This window comes from Vigna unguiculata, unplaced genomic scaffold (genome assembly GCF_004118075.2).
Source record: "Vigna unguiculata cultivar IT97K-499-35 unplaced genomic scaffold, ASM411807v1 contig_55, whole genome shotgun sequence".
In the NCBI taxonomy this organism is placed as follows: Eukaryota; Viridiplantae; Streptophyta; class Magnoliopsida; order Fabales; family Fabaceae; genus Vigna; species Vigna unguiculata.
This window is the reverse complement of record NW_021011267.1, coordinates 26,139-51,087: the sequence shown is the minus strand read 5'-3', so window position 1 is coordinate 51,087 and position 24,949 is coordinate 26,139. Positions and strand designations below refer to the sequence as shown.

Below are 24,949 nucleotides of genomic sequence, written 5' to 3'. Positions count from 1 at the left end.
ATGTTTTAAAACGAAGCCATGCCCATCCCAAAAGAAGATGACAAGAGTCCATGGGAGCAATATCACACAATACTTCTTTCAGACATTGCCATGTACTAAATTTGATCCATGCTTGATCCAGATGAAAGGTTGTTGGTAACTGGAGTTTCTCCACCAATCTTTGGCTCACAACATTGTTTTTACTTCCGTAATCGAATGCAAATAAACATGGATGGCCTTCGGTTAAACACTTTGTATAATAAACTTCTTATCCTATTCCAAATCTAGATAGCCAGGCTCTGAATACCAAATTATGTGAATCCATAGGGTTCGATTCGTTTGACTGATCTATCATTGTTGAAATGCTAACAAGCAAGAAATTTGAGAAATTATTTAAAAGGAGAAAATGGAAACATAAAAGAAGATGGAACGGAAATTGATAGACATCACACTTCGAAGAATGGAAGATAAGCCTAAGAGTTGAAACACACAAAGGGATAAAGGACCTTTGATTAAACTCATGGATTCTTGAATCACTCAAGAACTTAGGAGAATCACTCTCACTGAGATAGATGAGATAAAACTCATTTATTTTTTGAATAAAACTCAGCTTACCTTCATTGATGAAAATGGTTCAACTTATATAGGAGCTTTAACCACCAGAATTACAAAAGACACATAAATTTCAATATCATTCCGCTTAAAGCTATTAATTAATGATCCACTCAGGCTAATGACGATGCACTACTTAATGGTTGATTGTAACTGTAATTAAGGCTACCGAAAGTCATCCACCTTGATATGTAACAATAAATAATTCCATGCATTGTGTTTGACGAATGTGCTTCTTATCGACGGACCAAATGCATAATAAAGCACTATGAACAAGCTTCATTTTTAAACATGGAAGTTGGTGTGTTTCATTCACATGCTTATCCTTTAGTTCCTGTAAAATGACATCACAAACTGTAGAAGAAAAAACATTGACGAATAAACCTTCTCTAGTTCTATTTATTTTTCTTTATTTTCCCTTCCTTCTGCAGTTTATATTTCTTCTTTTTCTACTCTTTCTTTTTCTGTTTTCTCCTTCAGCCTACGTTGATCCTTACTGACTTGTCTTGGTGTCATAAATTTCTACTTCTTTTGATGTCCTTCATGCCTCAAATAAAGGGAACGTTCATCAAGATGGAGTGATTTAAAACGAAGCCATGCCCATCCCAAAAGAAGATGACAAGAGTCCATGGGAGCAATATCACATAATACTTCTTTCACACATTGCCATGTACTGAATTTGATGCATGCATGATCCAGATGAAAGGTTGCTGGTAACTGGAGTTTCTCCTCCAATCTTTAGCTCACAAAATTGTTTTCGCTTCCGTAATCGAATGCAACTAAACATGGATGGCCTTCGGTTAAACACTTTGTATAATAAACTTCTTATCCTATTCCAAATCTAGATAGCCAGGCTCTGAATACCAAATGATGTGAATCCACAGGGTTCGATTCGTTTGACTGATCTATCATTGTTGAAATGCTAACAAGCAAGAAATTAGAGAAATTATTTAAAAGGAGAAAATGGAAACATAAAAGAAGATGGAACGGAAATTGATAGACATCACACTTCCAAGAATGGAAGATAAGCCTAAGAGTTGAAACACACAAACGGATACAAGACCTTTGATTAAACTCATGGATTCTTGAATCACTCAAGAACTTAGGAGAATCACTCTCACTGAGATAGATGAGATAAAACTCGTTTATTTTCTGAATAAAACTCAGCTTGCCTTCATTGATGAAAATGGTTCAACTTATATAGGAGCTTTAACCACCAGAATTACAAAAGACACATAAATTTCAATATCATTCCACTTAAAGCTATTAATTAATGATCCACTCAGGCTACTGACGATGCACTACTTAATGGTTGATTGTAACTGTAATTAAGGCTACCGAAAGTCATCCACCTTGATATGTAACAATAAATAATTCCATGCATTGTGTTTGACGAATTTGCTTCTTATCGACGGACCAAATGCATAATAAAGCACTATGAAGAAGCTTCATTTTTAAACATTGAAGTTGGTGTGTTTCATTCACATGCTTATGCTTTAGTTCCTTTAAAATGACATCACAAACTGTAGAAGAAAAAACATTAACGAATAAACTTTCTCTAGTTCCATTTCTTTTTCTTTATTTTCCCTTCCTTCTGCAGTTTATCTTACTTCTTTTTCTACTCTATCTTTTTCTATTTTCTCCTTCAGCCTACGTTGATCCTTATTTACTTGTCTTGGTGTCATAAATTTCTACTTCTTTTGATGTCCCTCATGCCTCAAGTAAAGGGAACATTCATCAAGATGGAGTGTTTTAAAACGAAGCCATGCCCATCCCAAAAGAAGATGACAAGAGTCCATGGGAGCAATATCACATAATACTTCTTTCAAACATTGCCATGTACTAAATTTGATCCATGCTTGATCCAGATGAAAGGTTGCTGGTAACTGGAGTTTCTTCACCAATCTTTGGCTCACAACATTGTTTTCGCTTCCGTAATCGAATGCAACTAAACATGGATGGCCTTCGGTTAAACACTTTGTGTAATAAACTTCTTATCCTATTCCAAATCTAGATAGCCAGGCTCTGAATACCAAATGATGTGAATCCACAGGGTTCGATTCGTTTGACTGATCTATCATTGTTGAAATGCTAACAAGCAAGAAATTAGAGAAATTATTTAAAAGGAGAAAATGGAAACATAAAAGAAGATGGAACGGAAATTGATAGACATCACACTTCCAAGAATGGAAGATAAGCCTAAGAGTTGAAACACACAAAGGGATACAAGACCTTTGATTAAACTCATGGATTCTTGAATCACTCAAGAACTTAGGAGAATCACTCTCACTGAGATAGATGAGATAAAACTCGTTTATTTTCTGAATAAAACTCAGCTTGCCTTCATTGATGAAAATGGTTCAACTTATATAGGAGCTTTAACCACCAGAATTACAAAAGACACATAAATTTCAATATCATTCCACTTAAAGCTATTAATTAATGATCCACTCAGGCTAATGACGATGCACTACTTAATGGTTGATTGTAACTGTAATTAAGGCTACCGAAAGTCATCCACCTTGATATGTAACAATAAATAATTCCATGCATTGTGTTTGACGAATTTGCTTCTTATCGACGGACCAAATGCATAATAAAGCACTATGAACAAGCTTCATTTTTAAACATGGAAGTTGGTGTGTTTCATTCACATGCTTATGCTTTAGTTCCTTTAAAATGACATCACAAACTGTAGAAGAAAAAACATTAACGAATAAACTTTCTCTAGTTCCATTTCTTTTTCTTTATTTTCCCTTCCTTCTGCAGTTTATCTTACTTCTTTTTCTACTCTATCTTTTTCTATTTTCTCCTTCAGCCTACGTTGATCCTTATTTACTTGTCTTGGTGTCATAAATTTCTACTTCTTTTGATGTCCCTCATGCCTCAAGTAAAGGGAACGTTCATCAAGATGGAGTGTTTTAAAACGAAGCCATGCCCATCCCAAAAGAAGATGACAAGAGTCCATGGGAGCAATATCACATAATACTTCTTTCAAACATTGCCATGTACTAAATTTGATCCATGCTTGATCCAGATGAAAGGTTGCTGGTAACTGGAGTTTCTTCACCAATCTTTGGCTCACAACATTGTTTTCGCTTCCGTAATCGAATGCAACTAAACATGGATGGCCTTCGGTTAAACACTTTGTATAATAAACTTCTTATCCTATTCCAAATCTAGATAGCCAGGCTCTGAATACCAAATGATGTGAATCCACAGGGTTCGATTCGTTTGACTGATCTATCATTGTTGAAATGCTAACAAGCAAGAAATTAGAGAAATTATTTAAAAGGAGAAAATGGAAACATAAAAGAAGATGGAACGGAAATTGATAGACATCACACTTCGAAGAATGGAAGATAAGCCTAAGAGTTGAAACACACAAAGGGATAAAGGACCTTTGATTAAACTCATGGATTCTTGAATCACTCAAGAACTTAGGAGAATCACTCTTACTGAGATAGATGAGATAAAACTCGTTTATTTTCTGAATAAAACTCAGCTTGCCTTTATTGATGAAAATGGTTCAACTTATATAGGAGCTTTAACCATCAGAATTATGAAAGACACATAAATTTCAATATCATCCCGCTTAAAGCTATTAATTAATGATCCACTCAAGCTAATGACGATGCACTACTTAATGGTTGATTGTAACTGAAATTAAGGCTACCAAAAGTCATCCACAAACTTTGAGCAAAGGTCCTCTTGATCTTCCAAAGATTGGTTCTTAAGTTGGCATAGGGACCCTTATTTCAACTTGAAGATAAAGCAAAACTAAAGCCCATTAATTGGTTAAGCACAAACACAATTTGGTCAGCCAATTTTACAAAGCATTGGGCCCTTATTTAAATAAAATAAACTGCATCAACACGGCGCATTAGTCATCCTCCATTTGACCCATATGCAATTCATATCATACCCTCCTTGTTCGAGAAGATTTGTTTCGAATCTTAAGACACTAGTTTTAATGTAAGTTTATTATAATCTTGTGAAGGACTTTTATTTTTTCCCAAGTTGAAACTAATTCTCTTCTTCCAGGATAAAATTCAACTTGATATTTGTTACTTTTCAATGGTTGCAATCCGTCGATAAAATTTCTTGGCAACAGTACCCTACCTCGATATGTAACAATAAATAATTCCATGCATTGTGTTTGACGAATTTGCTTCTTATCGACGGACCAAATGCAAAATAAAGCACTATGAACAAGCTTCCTTTTTAAACATGGAAGTTGGTGTGTTTCATTCACATGCTTATCCTTTTGTTCCTGTAAAATGACATCACAAACTGTAGAAGAAAAAACATTGACGAATAAACTTTCTCTAGTTCCATTTATTTTTCTTTATTTTCCCTTTCTTCTGCAGTTTATATTACTTCTTTTTCTACTCTTTCTTTTTCTGTTTTCTCCTTCAGCCTACGTTGATCCTTACTGACTTGTCTTGGTGTCATAAATTTCTACTTCTTTTGATGTCCCTCATGCCTCAAATAAAGGGAACGTTCATCATGATGGAATGTTTTAAAACGAAGCCATGCCCATCCCAAAAGAAGATGACAAGAGTCCATGGGAGCAATATCACACAATACTTCTTTCAGACATTGCCATGTACTAAATTTGATCCATGCTTGATCCAGATGAAAGGTTGGTGGTAACTGGAGTTTCTCCACCAATCTTTGGCTCACAACATTCTTTTCGCTTCCGTAATCGAAAGCAACTAAACATGGATGGCCTTCGGTTAAACACTTTGTATAATAAACTTCCTTTCCTATTCCAAATCTAGATAGCCAGGCTCTGAATACCAAATGATGTGAATCCACAGGGTTCGATTCGTTTAACTGATCTATCATTGTTGGAATGCTAACAAGCAAGAAATTTGAGAAATTATTTAAAACGAGAAAATGGAAACATAAAAGAAGATGGAATGGAAATTGATAGACATCACAGTTCCAAGAATTGAAGATAAGGTTAAGAGTTGAAACACACAAAGGGATAAAGGACTTTGGATTAAACTCATGGATTCTTGAATCACTCAAAGGATTTTTTTTTCTTTTAGGGTTAAAACCAGTTATGACCACGAGATGTTTTGTGGGCAGAATTAGATATTCTTTTGAAAATTGGGTGAAGAAGAAAGTAATAAGGGGTGAATCTAAAAGTGAAAGGAAAGAATCGCTCTTTCCAAAGGAGGCAACACACAAAGGATGGCAAAATCCTTTGATACAGCCAAGGGTTCTTGAATCACTCAAGAACTAGGAGAATCACTCTCACTATTAGATAGAAAATTGAATTTCTGAACAAAACTTAACTTGATTTCATTGATAAGAAATGGTTCAGCTTATATAGAGGCTTTAACCATTAGGGTTACAAAAAGACCATTAATTGTCATTATATCCCACTAGTGCTAATAATAAACCAATCAAGCTAATAATTGTCCACTACCTAATGGCTAATTATAACTGAAATTGGGGCAGCCAAAAAGTCATCCAAAATTATTCAGCAAGGTCTTCTTAGTCTTCCAAGGCTGGTTCTTAAGATTTCAAATGGGCCTTTATTTAAATAAAAGAAACTGCATTAATCTGGCGCGTTAGTCTTCTTCCATTTGGGCCACGATGCAATTTACAACTTTTGTCTTTTCTCCTTCAAACTTGGGCTTGTACTCAAATAATATTGACAACACTTGTTGTAGAGCTTCTTTTGCTTTCTTTGCTCTAGACCTTGTCATAGGTCCTCCAAGTTCTTCAAGTGGATCCTTGTCTTTGCTCATTGTCACACCTCCATCATTCTCTCCCTCTTGAGAAGGATTTGTCCTCAAATCAGATTCTCCCTCTACATCAAAAAGGGATAAGTCAGACACATTGAATGTGGAACTAACATTATACTCACCAGGCAGATCAATTTTGTAAGCATTGTCATTTATTCTTTCAAGCACTTGGAATGGACCATTTCCCCTTGGTTGAAGCTTTGATTTTCTTTGTTCTGGAAACCTTTCCTTTCTCATGTGCACCCAAACCCAATCTCCAGGTTGGAAGACAACCTTCTTTCTACCTTTGTTAGCTTGCGTTGCATAGCTTTCGTTTTTCTTTTCAATTTGACCCCTTACTTGCTCATGTAACTTCTTCACATAGTCAGCTTTAGCCTGTGCTTCTTTATGCTTAAACATGGAAATGTTAGGCATAGGTAGCAAATCAAGAGGAGTTAAAGGGTTAAATCCATATACAATCTCAAAAGGTGAATAATTAGGTGTGCTATGGACAGCCCTATTATAAGCAAACTCAACATGAGGCAAACATGCTTCCCAAGACTTAAGATTTTTCTTTATAACAGTCCTAAGTAATGTGCCTAAAGTTCTATTGACTACCTCAATTTGACCATCAGTTTGTGGGTGACAAGTAGTAGAAAATAACAATTTAGTACCAATCTTACCCCACAAGGTCCTCCAAAAGTGACTAAGGAATTTTGTATCCCTATCACTCACAATGCTCCTTGGTAGTCCATGAAGTCTTACTATTTCCTTGAAAAACAAGTCAGCCACATGACAAGCATCATCCACCTTCTTGCAAGGTATGAAGTGTGCCATTTTGATGAAGGATTATCTTGTTCCTTTTTAAGATTATTGAATATGGTGTGAGTTGATTAAGAAAGCTAAGCGAAATCCCCACTGGACATTAAGATAGCAAGCTATCTAGATGTGAAGGTTCCTTTCACAAAACTCAAGAGAAGAAGATGATGGATTGATTCAAAATGAAAAGGAAATGGAAAGAACATAAACCATATAAAACCAAGAACAATTAAAGGAAGAAGAAAACATAAAATGAAAAGGAAAGAAATGGTTAAAATGTGAGAAGCACGCCACTACAAGGCTAGGCTAGAAGCCATGGCAACCTTGAAGATGAGTGGATGTGTGCCGCCACTTGCTATGCAAGATAAGGCTTAAAAGTATTCACTCCCAAGGGAGGAAACTCTCACAAATGGTTGAGACACAAGAGTGTTTTTACTTCAAAATGTTCAACCCTTTTACATGTCTAGGAGCACCCCTTATATAGAAGAGTTTAGGGGCCTCTAAGCAAATAAAAGATACCTAAGGATGTCTCTACAAAAACCTAACCCTAGCTTCTAGAAACTAGGTCAAATAAGGTTACAAAAATGAGAGACAAAAGAGCTAACTATGGTGTGTGCAAGGCTAATTTCGTTCTAGGACAAAAGGAGACCAAGAATATGTCTCATATGTCTCTAGAAAGTGGCCATAGTGTGCTAAAAACAAAGGAGACCAAAGGTACATTGGTACACTTGCTTTATGCCTTTTTCTTTATGCTTTATGCCTTTGCTTTACTCTCTCCTCCACATCATTTATGCTCCCCAATCACCATGTGCCACCTAGCATTGCTTTCTTACTCCTAATTAACCTACAAAGCAAATAAACATAGATTAGCATGTTGGCTTAAGTCAAGTCAACTATAGTCAACAAGTCAAACCTAGTCAAAGGTTAACAAGTCAACTAAAGTTGATTCAACTAAGTCAACTTAGGGAATCAAAAATAACAAGCATAAATGAAAGGGATGAAGGATTAGTGAACTTCCTTTCTAAACATGCTTAGTCTTCTTAAGCATGTGCCTCCATCCTTGATTGAGGTCAATCCTTCATCATCCTCCCCTTCTTGGAGAGAATTTGACCACAAATTCTTTAAGCCTTTGTGGATGGAACTTGACTTGATTTGGGGGAGGATTTGCGCCTCCCTTTTATGAGCTTTTGTTCCATCCTTTCTAAGGGTATTACCCCTAGCTTTGGTTAGGCCATCTTTATTTTCTAGACTACTCTTCCTCTCTTGCTTATGCTTTGGGCCTTCCTTTTTGGCTTGGGAAGAGAAGGAAGAGTGATGCACATCTTGCTTTGGAAGAATTTTTTTTGTAGGCAAGTAACACCTTGGTTAAAGCTTGCCCCTTTTCTTTTTCTTCTTTATCTTTTCTTATTTTATTTCTATCCTTATTAACTTCTTGAGGTGTTAGAGGTTGTAAAGTTGTCTTTTTCCCATTTTTGAAGAAAATGTATTGGTTGGTATAGCCATCATGTAAAGTTTGTTTATCAAATTGCCATGGCCTACCTAGTAAGATATGTGTGACTTCCATGGGAACAACATCACATAACACCTCATCTTTATAGCTTCCTATAGAGAAGTTAATTAGGACTTGTTTATTGACATCTATTTCTCCCTCTTTACTTATCCAAGAAAGCTTATAGGGCTTAGCATGAGGAATGGTCTCTAAGCTAAGCTTTTCCACCAACCTTGTGCTAGCTACATTGGTACTACTTCCTCCATCAATAATTAGAGAGCAAACCCATTTGTTAATTTTGCATCTAGATTGAAAAATGTTTTCTCTTTGAGTTGGCTCAAGCTCACTTTGATCTTGACCTATCATGCGCCTTAATAACATAGGGTCTTTCTCAAAAATTTTAGTTTTACTAGAGGAAGAAGATTCTTTTGAAAGAGAATGGGGAGATGAGTGTTCACTTTCAACATTATTCCTCTTCTTTAAGATCATGGTCCTTTTGGTTGGGCAATTTAAAGCAATGTGATTATAACCCAAACATTTAAAACATTTAATGGAACTTGATCTTTGAGAAGTGGAATGGTGAATGTGATCACTTGGTGACTTACTTTTACTTGGTGGTTCTTGATGAGAGTTAGAAGGGAACTTATCATGTTTCATTTTATCATTTCCCTTCCATGAGTGACTAAAGTAGTGGTTGGGTGAGTAACTCTTCCTTGCCCTTCTTTTTCTTTTCAATTGAATTTCAATCCCAAGGGCAAGTGTGAAAACATTTTCAAGAGTGGAGTACTCATACAACTCTACTTGGTCTTGTATGTCTCTCCTAAGACCACTCACAAATCTTTTTATTTTTTCTTTGTTAGTTTCTTTTATTTCAACCCTATGCATTTGAGACTCTAATTCTTTAAAGTACTCACTCACACTCATAGAACCTTGGTGAAGCCTTTGGAGCTTCAAAAGAAGTTCCTTCCTATAGGAGGGAGGAACAAATCTAGCGCGCATAAGAGTTTTAATGTCCATCCAAGAAGCCGCGGGTGGCCCTTGGTCATAATTCTTACAAACTTTATGCCACCAAGTATTGGCATACTCCAAAAATCCTAAAACTACTAGATCAACTTGTGTTTGATCCTTTACATGATTTTCATTGAAAATTTGATCAACTTTAGCTTCCCAATCAAGGAAGACTTTGGGATCACTTCCTCCATAGAACTTAGGAATCTTTGGAGTTTGCTTCTCTTGTGATGGGTTGCGCCTAGAATGCCCTCTTTTCCTAGCCTCTCTTTCTTGCTCTTTAGCTTCAAATGATGAAGGATTATCTTGTTCCTTTTTAAGATTATTGAATATGGTGTGAGTTGATTAAGAAAGCTAAGCGAAATCCCCACTGGACATTAAGATAGCAAGCTATCTAGATGTGAAGGTTCCTTTCACAAAACTCAAGAGAAGAAGATGATGGATTGATTCAAAATGAAAAGGAAATGGAAAGAACATAAACCATATAAAACCAAGAACAATTAAAGGAAGAAGAAAACATAAAATGAAAAGGAAAGAAATGGTTAAAATGTGAGAAGCACGCCACTACAAGGCTAGGCTAGAAGCCATGGCAACCTTGAAGATGAGTGGATGTGTGCCGCCACTTGCTATGCAAGATAAGGCTTAAAAGTATTCACTCCCAAGGGAGGAAACTCTCACAAATGGTTGAGACACAAGAGTGTTTTTACTTCAAAATGTTCAACCCTTTTACATGTCTAGGAGCACCCCTTATATAGAAGAGTTTAGGGGCCTCTAAGCAAATAAAAGATACCTAAGGATGTCTCTACAAAAACCTAACCCTAGCTTCTAGAAACTAGGTCAAATAAGGTTACAAAAATGAGAGACAAAAGAGCTAACTATGGTGTGTGCAAGGCTAATTTCGTTCTAGGACAAAAGGAGACCAAGAATATGTCTCATATGTCTCTAGAAAGTGGCCATAGTGTGCTAAAAACAAAGGAGACCAAAGGTACATAGGTACACTTGCTTTATGCCTTTTTCTTTATGCTTTATGCCTTTGCTTTACTCTCTCCTCCACATCATTTATGCTCCCCAATCACCATGTGCCACCTAGCATTGCTTTCTTACTCCTAATTAACCTACAAAGCAAATAAACATAGATTAGCATGTTGGCTTAAGTCAAGTCAACTATAGTCAACAAGTCAAACCTAGTCAAAGGTTAACAAGTCAACTAAAGTTGATTCAACTAAGTCAACTTAGGGAATCAAAAATAACAAGCATAAATGAAAGGGATGAAGGATTAGTGAACTTCCTTTCTAAACATGCTTAGTCTTCTTAAGCATGTGCCTCCATCCTTGATTGAGGTCAATCCTTCATCACATTTTAGAAAATCTGTCAACAACAACAAAGACAAAATCCTTTCCATTCTTTGTTTTAGGCAGCCCCATAACAAAGTCCATTGAAATATCAGTCCAAGGATATTCAGGAACAGGTAAAGGAGTATATAATCCATGAGGCTTCACCTTAGATTTAGCTTTTTTACACACAATGCAGTGATCACAAAACTTATGTACATCACGTTTCATATGAGGCCAAAAGAAGTGCTCTTGCAAAATTTCCAAAGTCTTTTGAACCCCAAAATGACCCATCAAACCTCCTTCATGTGATTCAGTCACAAGCAACTCTCTAATGGAACACTTAGGCACACACAATTTATTTGATTTAAACAAGAATCCATTATGCCTATAGTAACCATTTTCAGAAAACTTTTCACATGCAGCATATATTTCAGCAAAATTTGCATCATTCTTGTACATGTCTTTCAAAGATTCAAGACCAAACAATTTAGTTTCAAGCATAGAAAGCAATGCATGCCTCCTAGAAAGTGCATCAGCCACTATATTTCCTTTTCCCTTTTTATACTTGATTACGTACGGAAATTGCTCCAAAAACTCTACCCATTTAGCATGTCTCTAATTAAGCTTACCTTGTCCTTTCAAGTATTTCAAGGACTCATGATCACTGTGAATGACAAATTCTTTGGGTAACAAATAGTGTTGCCAAGTCTTTAAAGCTTTAACCAAAGCATACAATTCCTTATCATAAGTAGAATAGTTAAGGGCAACCCCACTTAACTTTTCACTAAAATAAGTAATGGGATGTCCATCTTGCAGCAAAACAGCCCCAATACCCACATTTGATGCATCACACTCAATTTCAAAAGATTTTGCAGAATTAGGCATGGCAAGAATAGGTGCATTAGTTAGCTTATGCTTGAGGGAAGCAAAGGCCTCCTCTTGTTTCTCTCCCCATTTAAAACCCACATTCTTTTTAACAATTTCATTTAGAGGTGCAGCCAGGGTACTAAAATCCTTAACAAATCTCCTGTAAAAACTTGCTAAACCATGAAAACCCCTCACCTTACTGACAGTCTTAGGTGTAGGCCATTCTTGGATGGCCTTGACCTTTTCTGCATCAACTTGTACACCTTTAGCACTCACAACAAAACCCAAAAACACCACATGATCAGAATAAAAGATGCATTTTTCCAAATTGGCATACAATTTTTATTTTCTAAGAACAACCAAAACAGATTGCAAACAACTCAAGACTGGTGCTGTAGATCAGAATATCATCAAAGTACACCACAACAAATTTACCAATAAACTCTCTTAAAACATGGTTCATTAACTGCATAAAAGTACTAGGTGCATTTGTCAAACCAAAGGGCATAACCAACCACTCATACAATCCATATTTAGTTTTAAAAGCAGTTTTCCATTCATCACCTTTTCTAATCCTAATCTGATTATAGCCACTTTTAAGATCAATTTTAGAAAACACACATGCACCATAAAGTTCATCAAGAAGATCATCTAACCTTGGAATTGGATGCCTATACTTGATGGTGATGTTGTTTATTGCTCTACAATCAGAACACATCCTCCATGAGCCATCCTTTTTGGGCACCAAAATCACAGGTACAACACATGGACTCATGCTATCCCTCACCCAACCTTTACTCATGAGTTCAGTAACTTGTTTTTCAATCTCTTTGGTCTCTTGTGGGTTGCTCCTATAAGCTGGCCTATTGGGCAAAGCAGCTCCCAGAATGAGATCAATGTGATGCTCAATTCCTCTCAAAGGTGGTAAACCATCAGGGACACTTGCTGGAAACACATCTTTATAATCTTGCAAAAGGGACTCAATACTAGAGGGCAATTCAAATTTGCCAAATTGGTCAGAATTTGAAATTTGATTTTGACAAAACAATAAGTAGAGGGGCTGTATTGCGCAAAGCACCCTCCTTACCTCTCTTTCTCTTGCTAAATAAACTTGCTTACCCTCAAATGTTTTATTTTCTCTCATTTTCCTGTCAAGTGTTTCACTCTTTTTCTTTTTCCTTTCAAATGTTTCACTCTTTCTCTCATTTGCTAACTTTTCTCTCATTTTTATTTGATCCTCACACACCTCTTTAGGAGACAAGGGTTTGAGGACCACTTTTTTATCTTGATACATGAAAGAGATTTTGTTAGTGAAACCATCATGAATGGCTTTAATGTCATACTGCCACGGTCTTCCCAAAAGAATATGGCTAGCCTCCATGGGAACCACATCACATAAGATCTTATCTTCATATTTTCCAATGGAGAAAGAGACTTCAGCTTGCTGTTTCACTTGGACTTCTTCTCCTTCACTAAGCCATTGAAGTTTGTATGGCCTAGGATGTGGTTTAGTGTCCATGTTCATTTTTGACACTAATCTTGAACTCACCACATTGGTACAACTTCCTCCATCAATGATTACCAAACATACATTACCATTAACTGAACATCTTGTATGAAAAATATTCTCCCTTTGAGATGCATCCTCGGCCTTGACTTGACTTCCCAGCATCCTTCTAATCATGTATAACTCTCCTACATTAGGTTTCAACTCGCCATCACTCTCTTCTACCTCTCCATCATCATCAGAATCGCTTGTGTACTCCCCATTATCCTTAAGAAGAACGGTCTTCTTTGTAGGACACTCATAGGCATAATGTCCCATGCCCAAACATTTAAAACATTTCACTTCTCTAGTCCTCTTTGGTGGATGTTAAGGTTTCTTTTGAACAATTTTTCCTTCATTAGAAAGCACTGAATTGCTAGAGGAGGCAACACCTTCTTTCTTTACTCTATCTTTCCAGTTTGAAGAATTGAAATTGGTAGAACTCTTTCTTGTTGTACTTTTTCTTTTAATTTGTTGTTCTACCTTTATGGCTTTATGCAATAGATCCTCCATCTTCACAAACTCCTGCAACTCAACAACATCTCTAATATCATGATTTAATCCATTAAGGAAACGTGCCATAGTTACCTCAGGATCTTCTTCAATTTTGTCTTGGATGATAAGAATCTCCATCTCCTTATAATACTCATCCACTCCCTTGCTTCCTTGAGAAAGTCTTTGTAGTTTCAATTTTAAGTCCCTATGAAAGCTACAAGGTACATACCGCTTCCTCATGACCCTTTTCATCTCACCCCAAGTGTCCACCAAAGGCTCCTCATCTCTAATCCTCTATCTTTGCAACTTGTTCCACCAAATTAAAGCATAATCAAAAAATTCAGTTGCTGCAAGCCTTACCTTTTGCTCCTCACTATAATTATTGCAAGAAAATACATGCTCAATTTTGAGCTCCCACTCCAAGTAAGCTTCAGGATCATTCCTCCCCTTGAAAGGTGGCACATTCAACCTTACTCATTCTATTCTCCCTTCATTCCTTTGTGGCCCTCCTCCTCCTCCTCTTGGTGGGGTTCTATTCTCTAGTTGGTCCAACCTATCATGAAACTCATCTTGTTGTTGCTTCATCAACCTCTCCAAATGTTGAGATAATGCAGCAATTTGCATCTGAATATCATTCCTTTCTGCCATGATTAACTAACAGATCAAGGTAACAAGAACAAAATATATATATGGTGTTTAAAAATTTTCTCACCCACTCAAGTGTTTGCACTCACAGATTGGCTTTTACTAAAAATAAAATACTCTTGCCTTTTACCACTCAAATTCTCCTTGGTTTCTTAGGCAATTCAAGAGATTATGGCCATAACAAAGAACAATTCTCCAATATGTGCAGCGAAATGCTTGTAAGTAGACAAAGAAAGGTTAACAAAGAAAAAAAGAAGGCTAAGAAAAGTAGGTAAAAAGAAGGAAATCAGCAACAATCCTTCAATAACACCAATATATTACCTTATAAAAATTGTTACGAGGCATGAATCATTCGGCCCATTTTTTTTTCACAGTTTCAGTACAATTACGAATTGCTGTAACTATTTTCTTTTTTTAATTTTTAGAAGGGCCTAACTTTTGCAATGATTCAGCACAAACATAAATAATACAAGTAATAAGGTAATGAATTGGTAAAATAAGAAAGAAGGAAGGATGTTACCAATTTGACGTTCAAACCCTTAAACCGAAGCTTTGAATACCAAATGATATGAATCTCATTGCACAAGGGCTAATTTAGGATTTTTTTTTCTTTTAGGGTTAAAACCAGTTATGACCACGAGATGTTTTGTGGGCAGAATTAGATATTCTTTTGAAAATTGGGTGAAGAAGAAAGTAATAAGGGGTGAATCTAAAAGTGGAAGGAAAGAATCGCTCTTTCCAAAGGAGGCAACACACAAAGGATGGCAAAATCCTTTGATACAGCCAAGGGTTCTTGAATCACTCAAGAACTAGGAGAATCACTCTCACTATTCGATAGAAATTTGAATTTCTGAACAAAACTTAACTTGATTTCATTGATAAGAAATGGTTCAGCTTATATAGAGGCTTTAACCATTAGGGTTACAAAAAGACCATTAATTGTCATTATATCCCACTAGTGCTAATAATAAACCAATCAAGCTAATAATTGTCCACTACCTAATGGCTAATTATAACTGAAATTGGGGCAGCCAAAAAGTCATCCAAAATTATTCAGCAAGGTCTTCTTAGTCTTCCAAGGCTGGTTCTTAAGATGTCAAATGGGCCTTTATTTAAATAAAAGAAACTGCATTAATCTGGCGCGTTAGTCCTCTTCCATTTGGGCCATGATGCAATTTACAACTTTTGTCTTTTCTTCTTCAAACTTGGGCTTGTACTCAAATAATATTGACAACACTTGTTGTAGAGCTTCTTTTGCTTTCTTTGCTCTAGACCTTGTCATAGGTCCTCCAAGTTCTTCAAGTGGATCCTTGTCTTTGCTCATTGTCACACAATGATAGATCAGTCAAACGAATCGAACCATGTGGATTCACATCATTTGGTATTCAGAGCCCGGCTATCTAGATTTGGAATAGGAAAGGAAGTTTATTATACAAAGTGTTTAACCGAAGGCCATCCATGTTTAGTTGCATTCGATTACGGAAGCGAAAACAATGTTGTGAGCCAAAGATTGGTGGAGAAAAAGAAGTAATATAAACTGCAGAAGGAAGGGAAAATAAAGAAAAATAAATGGAACTAGAGAAAGTTTATTCGTCAATGTTTTTTCTTCTACAGTTTGTGATGTCATTTTACAGGAACTAAAGGATAAGCATGTGAATGAAACACACCAACTTCCATGTTTAAAAACGAAGCTTGTACATAATGCTTTATTATGCATTTGGTCCGTCGATAAGAAGCAAATTCGTCAAACACAATGCATGGAATTATTTATTGGTACATATCAAGGTGGATGACTTTTGGTAGACTTAATTGCAGTTACAATCAACCATTAAGTAGCGCATCGTCATTAGCTTGAGTGGATCATTAATTAATAGCTTTAAGCGGGATGATATTGAAAATTTTGTGTCTTTTGTAATTCTGATGGTTAATAGGAGCTTTAACCATCAGAATTACAAAAGACACATAAATTTCAATATCATCCCGCTTAAAGCTCTTAATTAATGATCCACTCAAACTAATAACGATCCGCTACTTAATGGTTGATTGTAACTGAATTTAAGGCTACCAAAAGTCATCCACAAACTTTGAGCAAAGGTCCTCTTGATCTTCCAAAGTTTGGTTCTTAAGTTGGCATATTGACCCTTATTTCAACTTGCAGATAAAGAAAAACTAAAGCCCATTAATTTGTTAAGCACAAAAACAATTTGGTCAGCCAATTTTACAAAGCATTGGGCCGTTATTTAAATAAAAGAAACTGCATCAACACGGCGCATTAGTCATCCTCCATTTGACCCATATGCAATTCACATCATACCCTCCTTCTTCGAGAAGATTTGTCCCGAATCTTAAGACACTAGTTTTAATGTAAGTTTATTATGATCTTGTGAAGGATTTTTATTTTTTCCCATGTTGAAACTAATTATCTTCCTCCAGGATCATATTCAACTTGATATTTGTTACTTTCCAATGGTTGCAATCCGTCGATAACATTTCTTGGTAATAGTACCCCACCTTGATATGTAACAATAAATAATTCCATGCATTGTGTTTGACGAATTTGCTTCTTATCGACGAACCAAATGCATAATAAAGCACTATGAACAAGCTTCCTTTTTAAACATGGAAGTTGGTGTGTTTAATTCACATGCTTATCCTTTTGTTTCTGTAAAATGACATGGCAAACTATAGAAGAAAAAGCATTGACGAATAAACTTTCTCTACTTCCATTTCTTTTTCTTTATTTTTCCTTCCTTCTGCAGTTTATATTACTTCGTGTCCCATTCTTTCGTTTTCTGTTTTCTCCTTCAGCCTACGATGATCCTTACTGACTTGTCTTGGTGTCATAATTTTCTACTTCTTTTGATGTCCCTCATGCCTCAAATAAAGGGAACGTTCTTCAAGATGGAGTGTTTTAAAACGAAGCCATGCCCATCCCAAAAGAAGATGACAAGAGTCCATGGGAGCAATATCACACAATACTTCTTTCACACATTGCCATGTACTGAATTTGATGCATGCTTGATCCAGATGAATTGTTGCTGGTAACTGGTGTTTCTCCACAATTCTTTGGCTCATAACATTGTTTTCGCTTCCGTAATCGAATGCAACTAAAACATGGATGACCTTCGGTTAAACACTTTGTATAATAAACTTCCTTTCCTATTCCAAATCTAGACAGCCAGGCTCTAAATACCAAATGATGTGAATCCACAGGGTTCGATTCGTTTGACTGATCTATCATTGATGGAATGCTAACAAGCAAGAAATTTGAGAAATTATTTAAAACGAGAAAATGGAAACATAAAAGAAGATGGAACGAAAATTGATAGACATCACACTTCCAAGAATGGAAGATAAGCCTAAGAGTTGAGACACACAAAGGGATAAAGGATCTTTTATTAAACTCATGGATTCTTGAATCACTCAAGAACTTAGTTGAATCATTCTCACTAAGATAGATGAGATAAAACTCGTTTATTTTCTGAATAACACTCAGCTTGCCTTCATTGATAAAAATGGTTCAACTTGTATAGGAGCTTTAACCATCAGAATTACAAAAGACACATAAATTTCAATATCATCCCGCTTAAAGCTATTAATTAATGATCCACTCAAACTAATAACGATCTGCTACTTAATGGTTGATTGTAACTGAATTTAAGGCTACCAAAAGTCATCCACAAACTTTGAGCAAAGGTCCTCTTGATCTTCCAAAGTTTGGTTCTTAAGTTGGCATATGGACCCTTATTTCAACTTGAAGATAAAGAAAAACTAAAGCCCATTAATTGGTTAAGCACAAACACAATTTGGTCAGCCAATTTTACAAAGCATTGGGCCCTTATTTAAATAAAAGAAACTTCATCAACACGGCGTATAGCCGTAGGGCACACGACCTTAACCCACAAATGAAAATTGCAAAATAACACAACACCGGTAAGTCTTTACGTCAATATCTCTTCAAGACTGGGAGGCTGATGTCCCAGCCTAGGTACGCAGCACTAAACACATCCGCCAACCGCATACCAAAGCCCCCCGGCTCAGGAAACACCCAACAAGGCTGATGACCGCCCACATCACATTACGCCATGGAAGGTCCCAACCCCTAGTATACGGCCCCCAGCAAAGCCTCGTGGCCGCTTACTCAAAGTCTTGCGACCGTTTACTCAACCTAGGTCACACCAACCGCATACGCTACACCAAACACCCTCCTTAGAGCACGGCCCTCAGCAGAACTGGGGACCGCATATTCACAGAAGGAACCCTCACAAGATACGCAGCCCTCGGCGACCACCCTGGTGGCCGCCCACCCCGCGTTACGGATCGCATACCCCACATTACAGATATCTTTCCACCAAATAGCCCAGATCCGCGACACAACCACTCCAGTCAACCTGAAACCCCAAAGATCCTCATGACCGAGTACCGAATACCGTAAACCCCTGAAGGATCCATTGGTAATTTCCTCCCTATAACACTGGATCCAAGAATAGCCAAAAAGGGGATGATTGGGCCAGAAAGCCCATTCCAAGTAGGATCCACAGGTAAAATAGTATAAATAGCACACTTTTCCATGCATTGATTACGCATTAAATTATTCTGATACTCTGACATCACTAGTGCTGACTTAGGCATCGGAGTGTCTTTTGCAGGTCCCCTGCTCCGCCCCCGGAAAGCGACAGAAGAACAGCCGGTACCAGCCATCCGAAACCCTCAAGTGATATGTGAGTTACAACCTTTTGTCCCGTAAGAACATCTGGCGCCCACCGTGGGGCCGAAGAGTACTTCACAGGTCTGAAGCAACCGCCTAAAAAGACAAGATGGTCTCCACGAGGAGCAGAACAGCAGACGTCCCCCCCGTGGTCCCAACTGCTGAAGTTGGGGACCCCGGACCAGCCTCAGAGATCTCCCGCATTCTGGAGGCCCAAGCCAGGATGCAGCAAGAGTTCGCAAAGTACAAGAAAAGAAACGTAGATGAAATGGAAGCATTGAAAGAGGAAAATTCTCGCCTTAGGCGGAAGATAGAAGCAGACCAAGCAGCTGAGGAGCCCTACCAACCTCGGTCAAGGGTGGATGTTCCCCCAAACTCAAGGGTCACTACCCCTCCCCACTCAAGAGTTGACATCCACCCAACTGAAGACGAAAGCGAATACAGGCCCACCGGGCCAACAAGAGGTGGTAACTACAGCTCCTTCGCCTCGAAGAGGAATCACCGCCACCCCTTCATAGACGGGATCGCAGAAACTCCCCTACCCCATAAGTGGAAAGCGCCCACTGTGACGTATGACGGCACAATGGACCCAGACGAATTCGTATCTATTTACACCAACCAGGTGGGGTTATATTCCACGGACGACACCGTCCTATGTAAGTCGTTTTCGGTGGCCCTCAGAGGGTCGGCTTTAGAGTGGTTCATGAGCCTTCCTCGCTACACCATTGACTCCTTCACCACGCTTACCACCACCTTCACCACCCAGTTCGACACGAGTCGTCGCCATGACCTCACCACAATTGCCCTCCTCAATCTCAGGCAGGAGGAGGGAGAACCTCTCCGAGTTTTTATCGACAGATTTGGCGCCATAGCCATGAAAATCAAGGACCTCACCCCCAATCTCATATTGATGTACATGATGACGTCCCTCCGGCCAGGACCCTTTGCTGATGAGTTAGCAATGCGTCCCCCCATAAGCATGCAGGAGCTTAGGAAAAGAGCGGCCATGTTTATCAGAGTCGAGGACATGAGGCGATACCAAAGTAACGCTCAGACCCCCTCAGCACAAACCAACATACAGAACAAAGAGCGCCAGCTCAACCACAACCCAGACGAACCGACGATAGACCACCCCTACGCGGAACAATCAAAACCATATCTGGAGGATTTACCGGAGGAGGGAGGTCATCCTCCTCCAGGAAAAGGCACCTATGAGCAGTCCAATCAATACATGCTGTGTCCAGCAGAACGATAAGAAGAATGTCACCCATCACCTTCTCAGACTCAGACTTTCAAGACACCGACCCCAACCAAGATGACCCCATGGTCATAACCATAGAAGTTGAAAACTTCGCAGTCAAGAAAGTGCTCATCGACCAACAAAGCTCCGTGGATATCTTATATTGGAAAACTTTCAACAAACTGCAGATACCCCTAGCCGACCTCACTCCCCATAATGAACCGATATACGGGTTCTCAGGCGAAAGGGTCCCAACCAAAGGGTATATCGACCTCCACACAACCTTTGGAGAAGGCAGGCAAACGAAAACCATACCCATCCGCTACCTAGTTGTGGAGGCACACACATCCTACAACATACTTCTGGGAAGACCATCCATCAACGCCTTGGGAGCTATCGTATCCACCCCACACCTCGCCACGAAATTCCCATCCTCGCAGGGCGACATAATCACGGTACACGGCGACCAGCGCGCCGCTAGGGAATGCTATATAGCAAGCCTAAAACTTCCCCACCCACCCTTGACAACCCACAATATCGAGCAATCCCCGGCCAAAGCATCCCTGGCAGGCGACGACCTCGACCCCAGAATAAACTCCGAAGCCAGGGTCGAGCCCGTTGGGGACATAAGACACTTCCCCCTCGAATAGCAAAATCGATTCCTCCAAATTGGCACCACCCTCCCCAAAGGAGAAGAGCACCACATCGAACGCATCCTTAAATAGAACGCCGATCTTTTCGCTTGGTCCGCCGCAGATCTCCCTGGTGTACACCCCAAGATAGCCTCCCACAAGTTGTCCGTCTTCCCCCACGCCAAACCTGTTTCACAGAAGAAGAGGAAACTCGGAGAAAGCAGAAGACAAGCAGCAATCGAAGAAGCCAATAAACTCAAGCAGGCCGGATTCATCGGTGAAGCCCAGGACACAACCTGGCTAGCAAACGTAGTGCTAGTAAAGAAACCCAGTGGCAAGTGGCGCATGTGCGTCAACTACACGGACCTAAACAAAGCATGCCCGAGAGATGCCTACCCACTTCCTAGCATCGACAAACTAGTCGATGGGGCTGCGGGACACGCGGTACTTAGTTTCCTTGATGCCTATTCCGGCTACAATCAGATACCCATGGCCGATGAGGACAAGCTTAAAACCGCTTTCATCACCGAGACGGCCAACCTTTTCTATAAGGTCATGCCCTTTGGCCTCAAGAACGCCAGCGCGACGTACCAGCGCCTCATGGATAGAGTCTTTCACCCACTCCTTGGCAGAACAGTGGAGGTTTACGTAGATGATATTATCGTAAAATCCCCTAACCCCAAGCAGCACTCGGCAGATTTGGCCGAAGTCTTTAAGGCCCTACGAACGTATAACATCAGACTCAACCCCGAGAAATATACCTTCGGGGTCGACAGCGGCAAGTTCCTCGGCTTCATGCTCACGCAACGCGGAATCGAAGCAAACCCCGAAAAATGCCAAGCAATAATCGACATGAGAAGTCCCACAAACGTCAAGGAAGTGCAACGCCTAGTGGGCAGGTTAACCGCCATCTCACGTTTTCTCCCCAAGTTGGCCGACAAAACCAAACCAATGATCAAGTTACTAAAGAAATCAGCCAAGTTCGTTTGGGACGAGACCTGCGAACAAAACTTAAACACTTTGAAACAGCTGCTAACCACCCCCCCAATTCTCACCAAACCACACCTCAACCTTCCCCTCGTCATGTACATAGCAGCATCTGCGAGCGCACTCAGCTCCGCCCTCGTCCAAGAGAAAGACAACACCCAGCAACCCATATATTTCACCAGCCGAATCCTCCAGGACACGGAAACACGATACCAGATGATTGAAAAAGTAGCCCTTGCGTTGATAACCGCAGCACGACGATTACGCCCATACTTTCAGTCCCACACAATCGTCGTCAGAACGGACCATCCTGTACAAAAAATCCTTCAAAAACCAGATTTGGCAGGACGACTATCTTCTTGGGCCATCGAAATGTCCGAATTCAACATCCGGTACGAGCCACACGGACCCATCAAAGCACAATGCTTAGCAGACTTCACCAACGACCTTCAAAACCACCCATCCACCCAAGACACTTGGTGGACGATGCATGTAGATGGCTCCTCAAACCCCCAAGGTGCCGGTGCAGGAATAGTACTGGAAGGCCCCGGCGACATCCTCGTCGAGCAATCTCTACGCTTCAATTTCAAAACTTCCAACAATCAAGCAGAATACGAAGCCATAATAGCCGGCCTCAATCTAGCACGCGACGTCGGTGCCAAGAAGTTACTTTGCAAAACAGACTCCAAGCTCACAGTGGGGCACCTCAACGGCGACTATCAAGTCAAGGACACCTTGCTCTCGCAATACTACCACACGGTAACCGCCCTAATCGAATATATCCTCTCCAAGCTCACTAGCACTAAGAAGAAGGGGCGATACAAGTCACTTTTGCAGCACACCCTGAGCATACCCTCCATCGAACAAACTAATCAATGCCTCAACATTACCACAGCCGGCACCTGGATGGAACCTTTGGTCAAGTACCTAGAAGAAGGAACCACCCCGGCAAACAAAGACAAAGGTTGGGCCCGGAAAGCGGTGTGCTATACTTTAGCCGAGGGTGAACTATTCAGAAGAGGCTTCAGCAGACCCTTGCTCAAGTGCGTCACACGCGAGCAAGCCGAATATGTCATGCAAGAAATACACCAAGGAACTTGTGGCTATCACTCGGGCCCCAAGACCATGGCCGCCAGGATATTGCGAGCCGGCTACTACTGGCCGACAATGGAGGGAGATTGCACCACGTATGTTAGAAAGTGCGTTTAATGTCAAAAGCACGGTCCCGTGACGCATGTACCCCAGGAAGAACTCCACCACGTGTCCTCACCATGGCCATTCTCCAAATGGGGAATGGACATAGTCGGCCCTTTCACACCAGGTAAAGGCCAAGTGAAATTCCTACTTATCACAGTCGATTACTTTTCCAAGTGGAACGAGGCAGAACCCCTTGCCACCATAACTGCCAACCAAGTGCAGCGTTTCGTTTGGAAGAACATCATATGTCGTTACGGAATACCTCACACCATCATAACTGACAACGGCCGCCAGTTCATAGATAAGGGCCTCAGCGAATTCTACCGCAACTTGAAAATCACACACATCACCAGTTCCGTCAAGCACCCCCAAACAAACGGTCAAGCAGAAGCTGCAAACAAAGTCCTCCTCGGCCAACTCAAGAAGCGGCTTGACGGGGCAAAGGGGAAATGGCCAGACGAGCTCCTCGAAGTACTCTGGACATATAGATGCACGCCCCAATCCTCCACCACGAGGCACCATACACCCTTGTCTACAGCACCGATGCTGTGATTCCCGTAGAAATCAGACAACCATCCCTACGCCAGCAACACCACAACACACAATCCAATGACGACTGTATGAATACCCATCTCGACCTTCTGTACGAAGCACGAGAAAAGGCACACATCCAAGACCTTGCGACCAAATTAAGAGCCGCTAGAAGATACAACTCCAAACTCAAGACGCGCTCTCTCCACAAGGGCGACTTAGTCTGGAGGATGACCAGTAAAGCACGGAAACACGAAGGCAAATTCTCACCAAACTGGGAGGGCCCATTCCGTATACTAAAGGACGTCGGCAAATGAGCATATCGTCTGGAGAAACTTTCTGGGGAACCACTACCGAGCACTATTTCACATTTAAAGTTTTATTTTAGCTAAACAGTACTTGTAATCAGATGTACTCTTTCCTCCCCTGGCATTTTTCCCTAAGTAGGGTTTTGGCCAGGAAGGTTTTAACGAGGTATCCACCCACCAATATATTACAAGGAATCCATTACTCAAGATTTGTCCTATCGCAACTCCCAGCCACTACTTTAAGTGCCACTAGTCGATATTAAAGCTAACACTCCCAGCCACTACTCTAAGTGCCGCTGGTCGATATTACGAACTAACACTCCCAGCCACTGCTCTAAGTGCCGCTGGTCGATATTAAGAACTCATACTCCCAGCCACTGCTCTAAGTGCCGTTGGTCGATATTAAGAACTAACATTCCCAGCCACTATTCTAAGTGCCGCTGGTCGAAACTCAAACTAACACCCCTAGCCACTACTCTAAGTGTCGCTGGTCGATATTAAGAACTAACGTTCCCGGTCATTGACCCAAGTGTCGCTGGTCGAAATCTATTCAAATTCCTAGCCACTACCCTAAGTGCCGCTAGTCGAAAGCTAAAACGAGTATCCTCAACCACTCCTCCAAAACGTCGAGCGGTAATACACTATCAAGAAACCGATTCACTAAACATGATATATCAACCCAAGCGCATTATATAACAGAAACAAATCATGTCACCATTAAACCAACCGCACGTATACGCAAATACATAAACCTCAACCGAGCAAGAAGTATAATGATATACCACATGAAATCGAATATGAACAAACAAGC

General features: G+C 39.8%; 1 protein-coding gene and 1 pseudogene across 1 annotated transcript; one reads left to right on the top strand and one right to left on the bottom strand.

Moving 5' to 3' along the window:
- Window positions 1–6,364: 6,364 nt before the first annotated feature.
- Window positions 6,365–14,538, bottom strand: LOC114172429 (annotated as a pseudogene).
- Window positions 14,539–20,503: 5,965 nt separating this feature from the next.
- LOC114172428 lies at window positions 20,504–23,311 on the top strand. Its single transcript, XM_028056909.1, has 2 exons — window positions 20,504–21,100; window positions 21,209–23,311. Exons 1-2 carry the CDS (start codon window positions 20,504–20,506, stop codon window positions 23,309–23,311), a joined length of 2,700 nt encoding a protein of 899 aa, XP_027912710.1.
- Window positions 23,312–24,949: the final 1,638 nt, after the last annotated feature.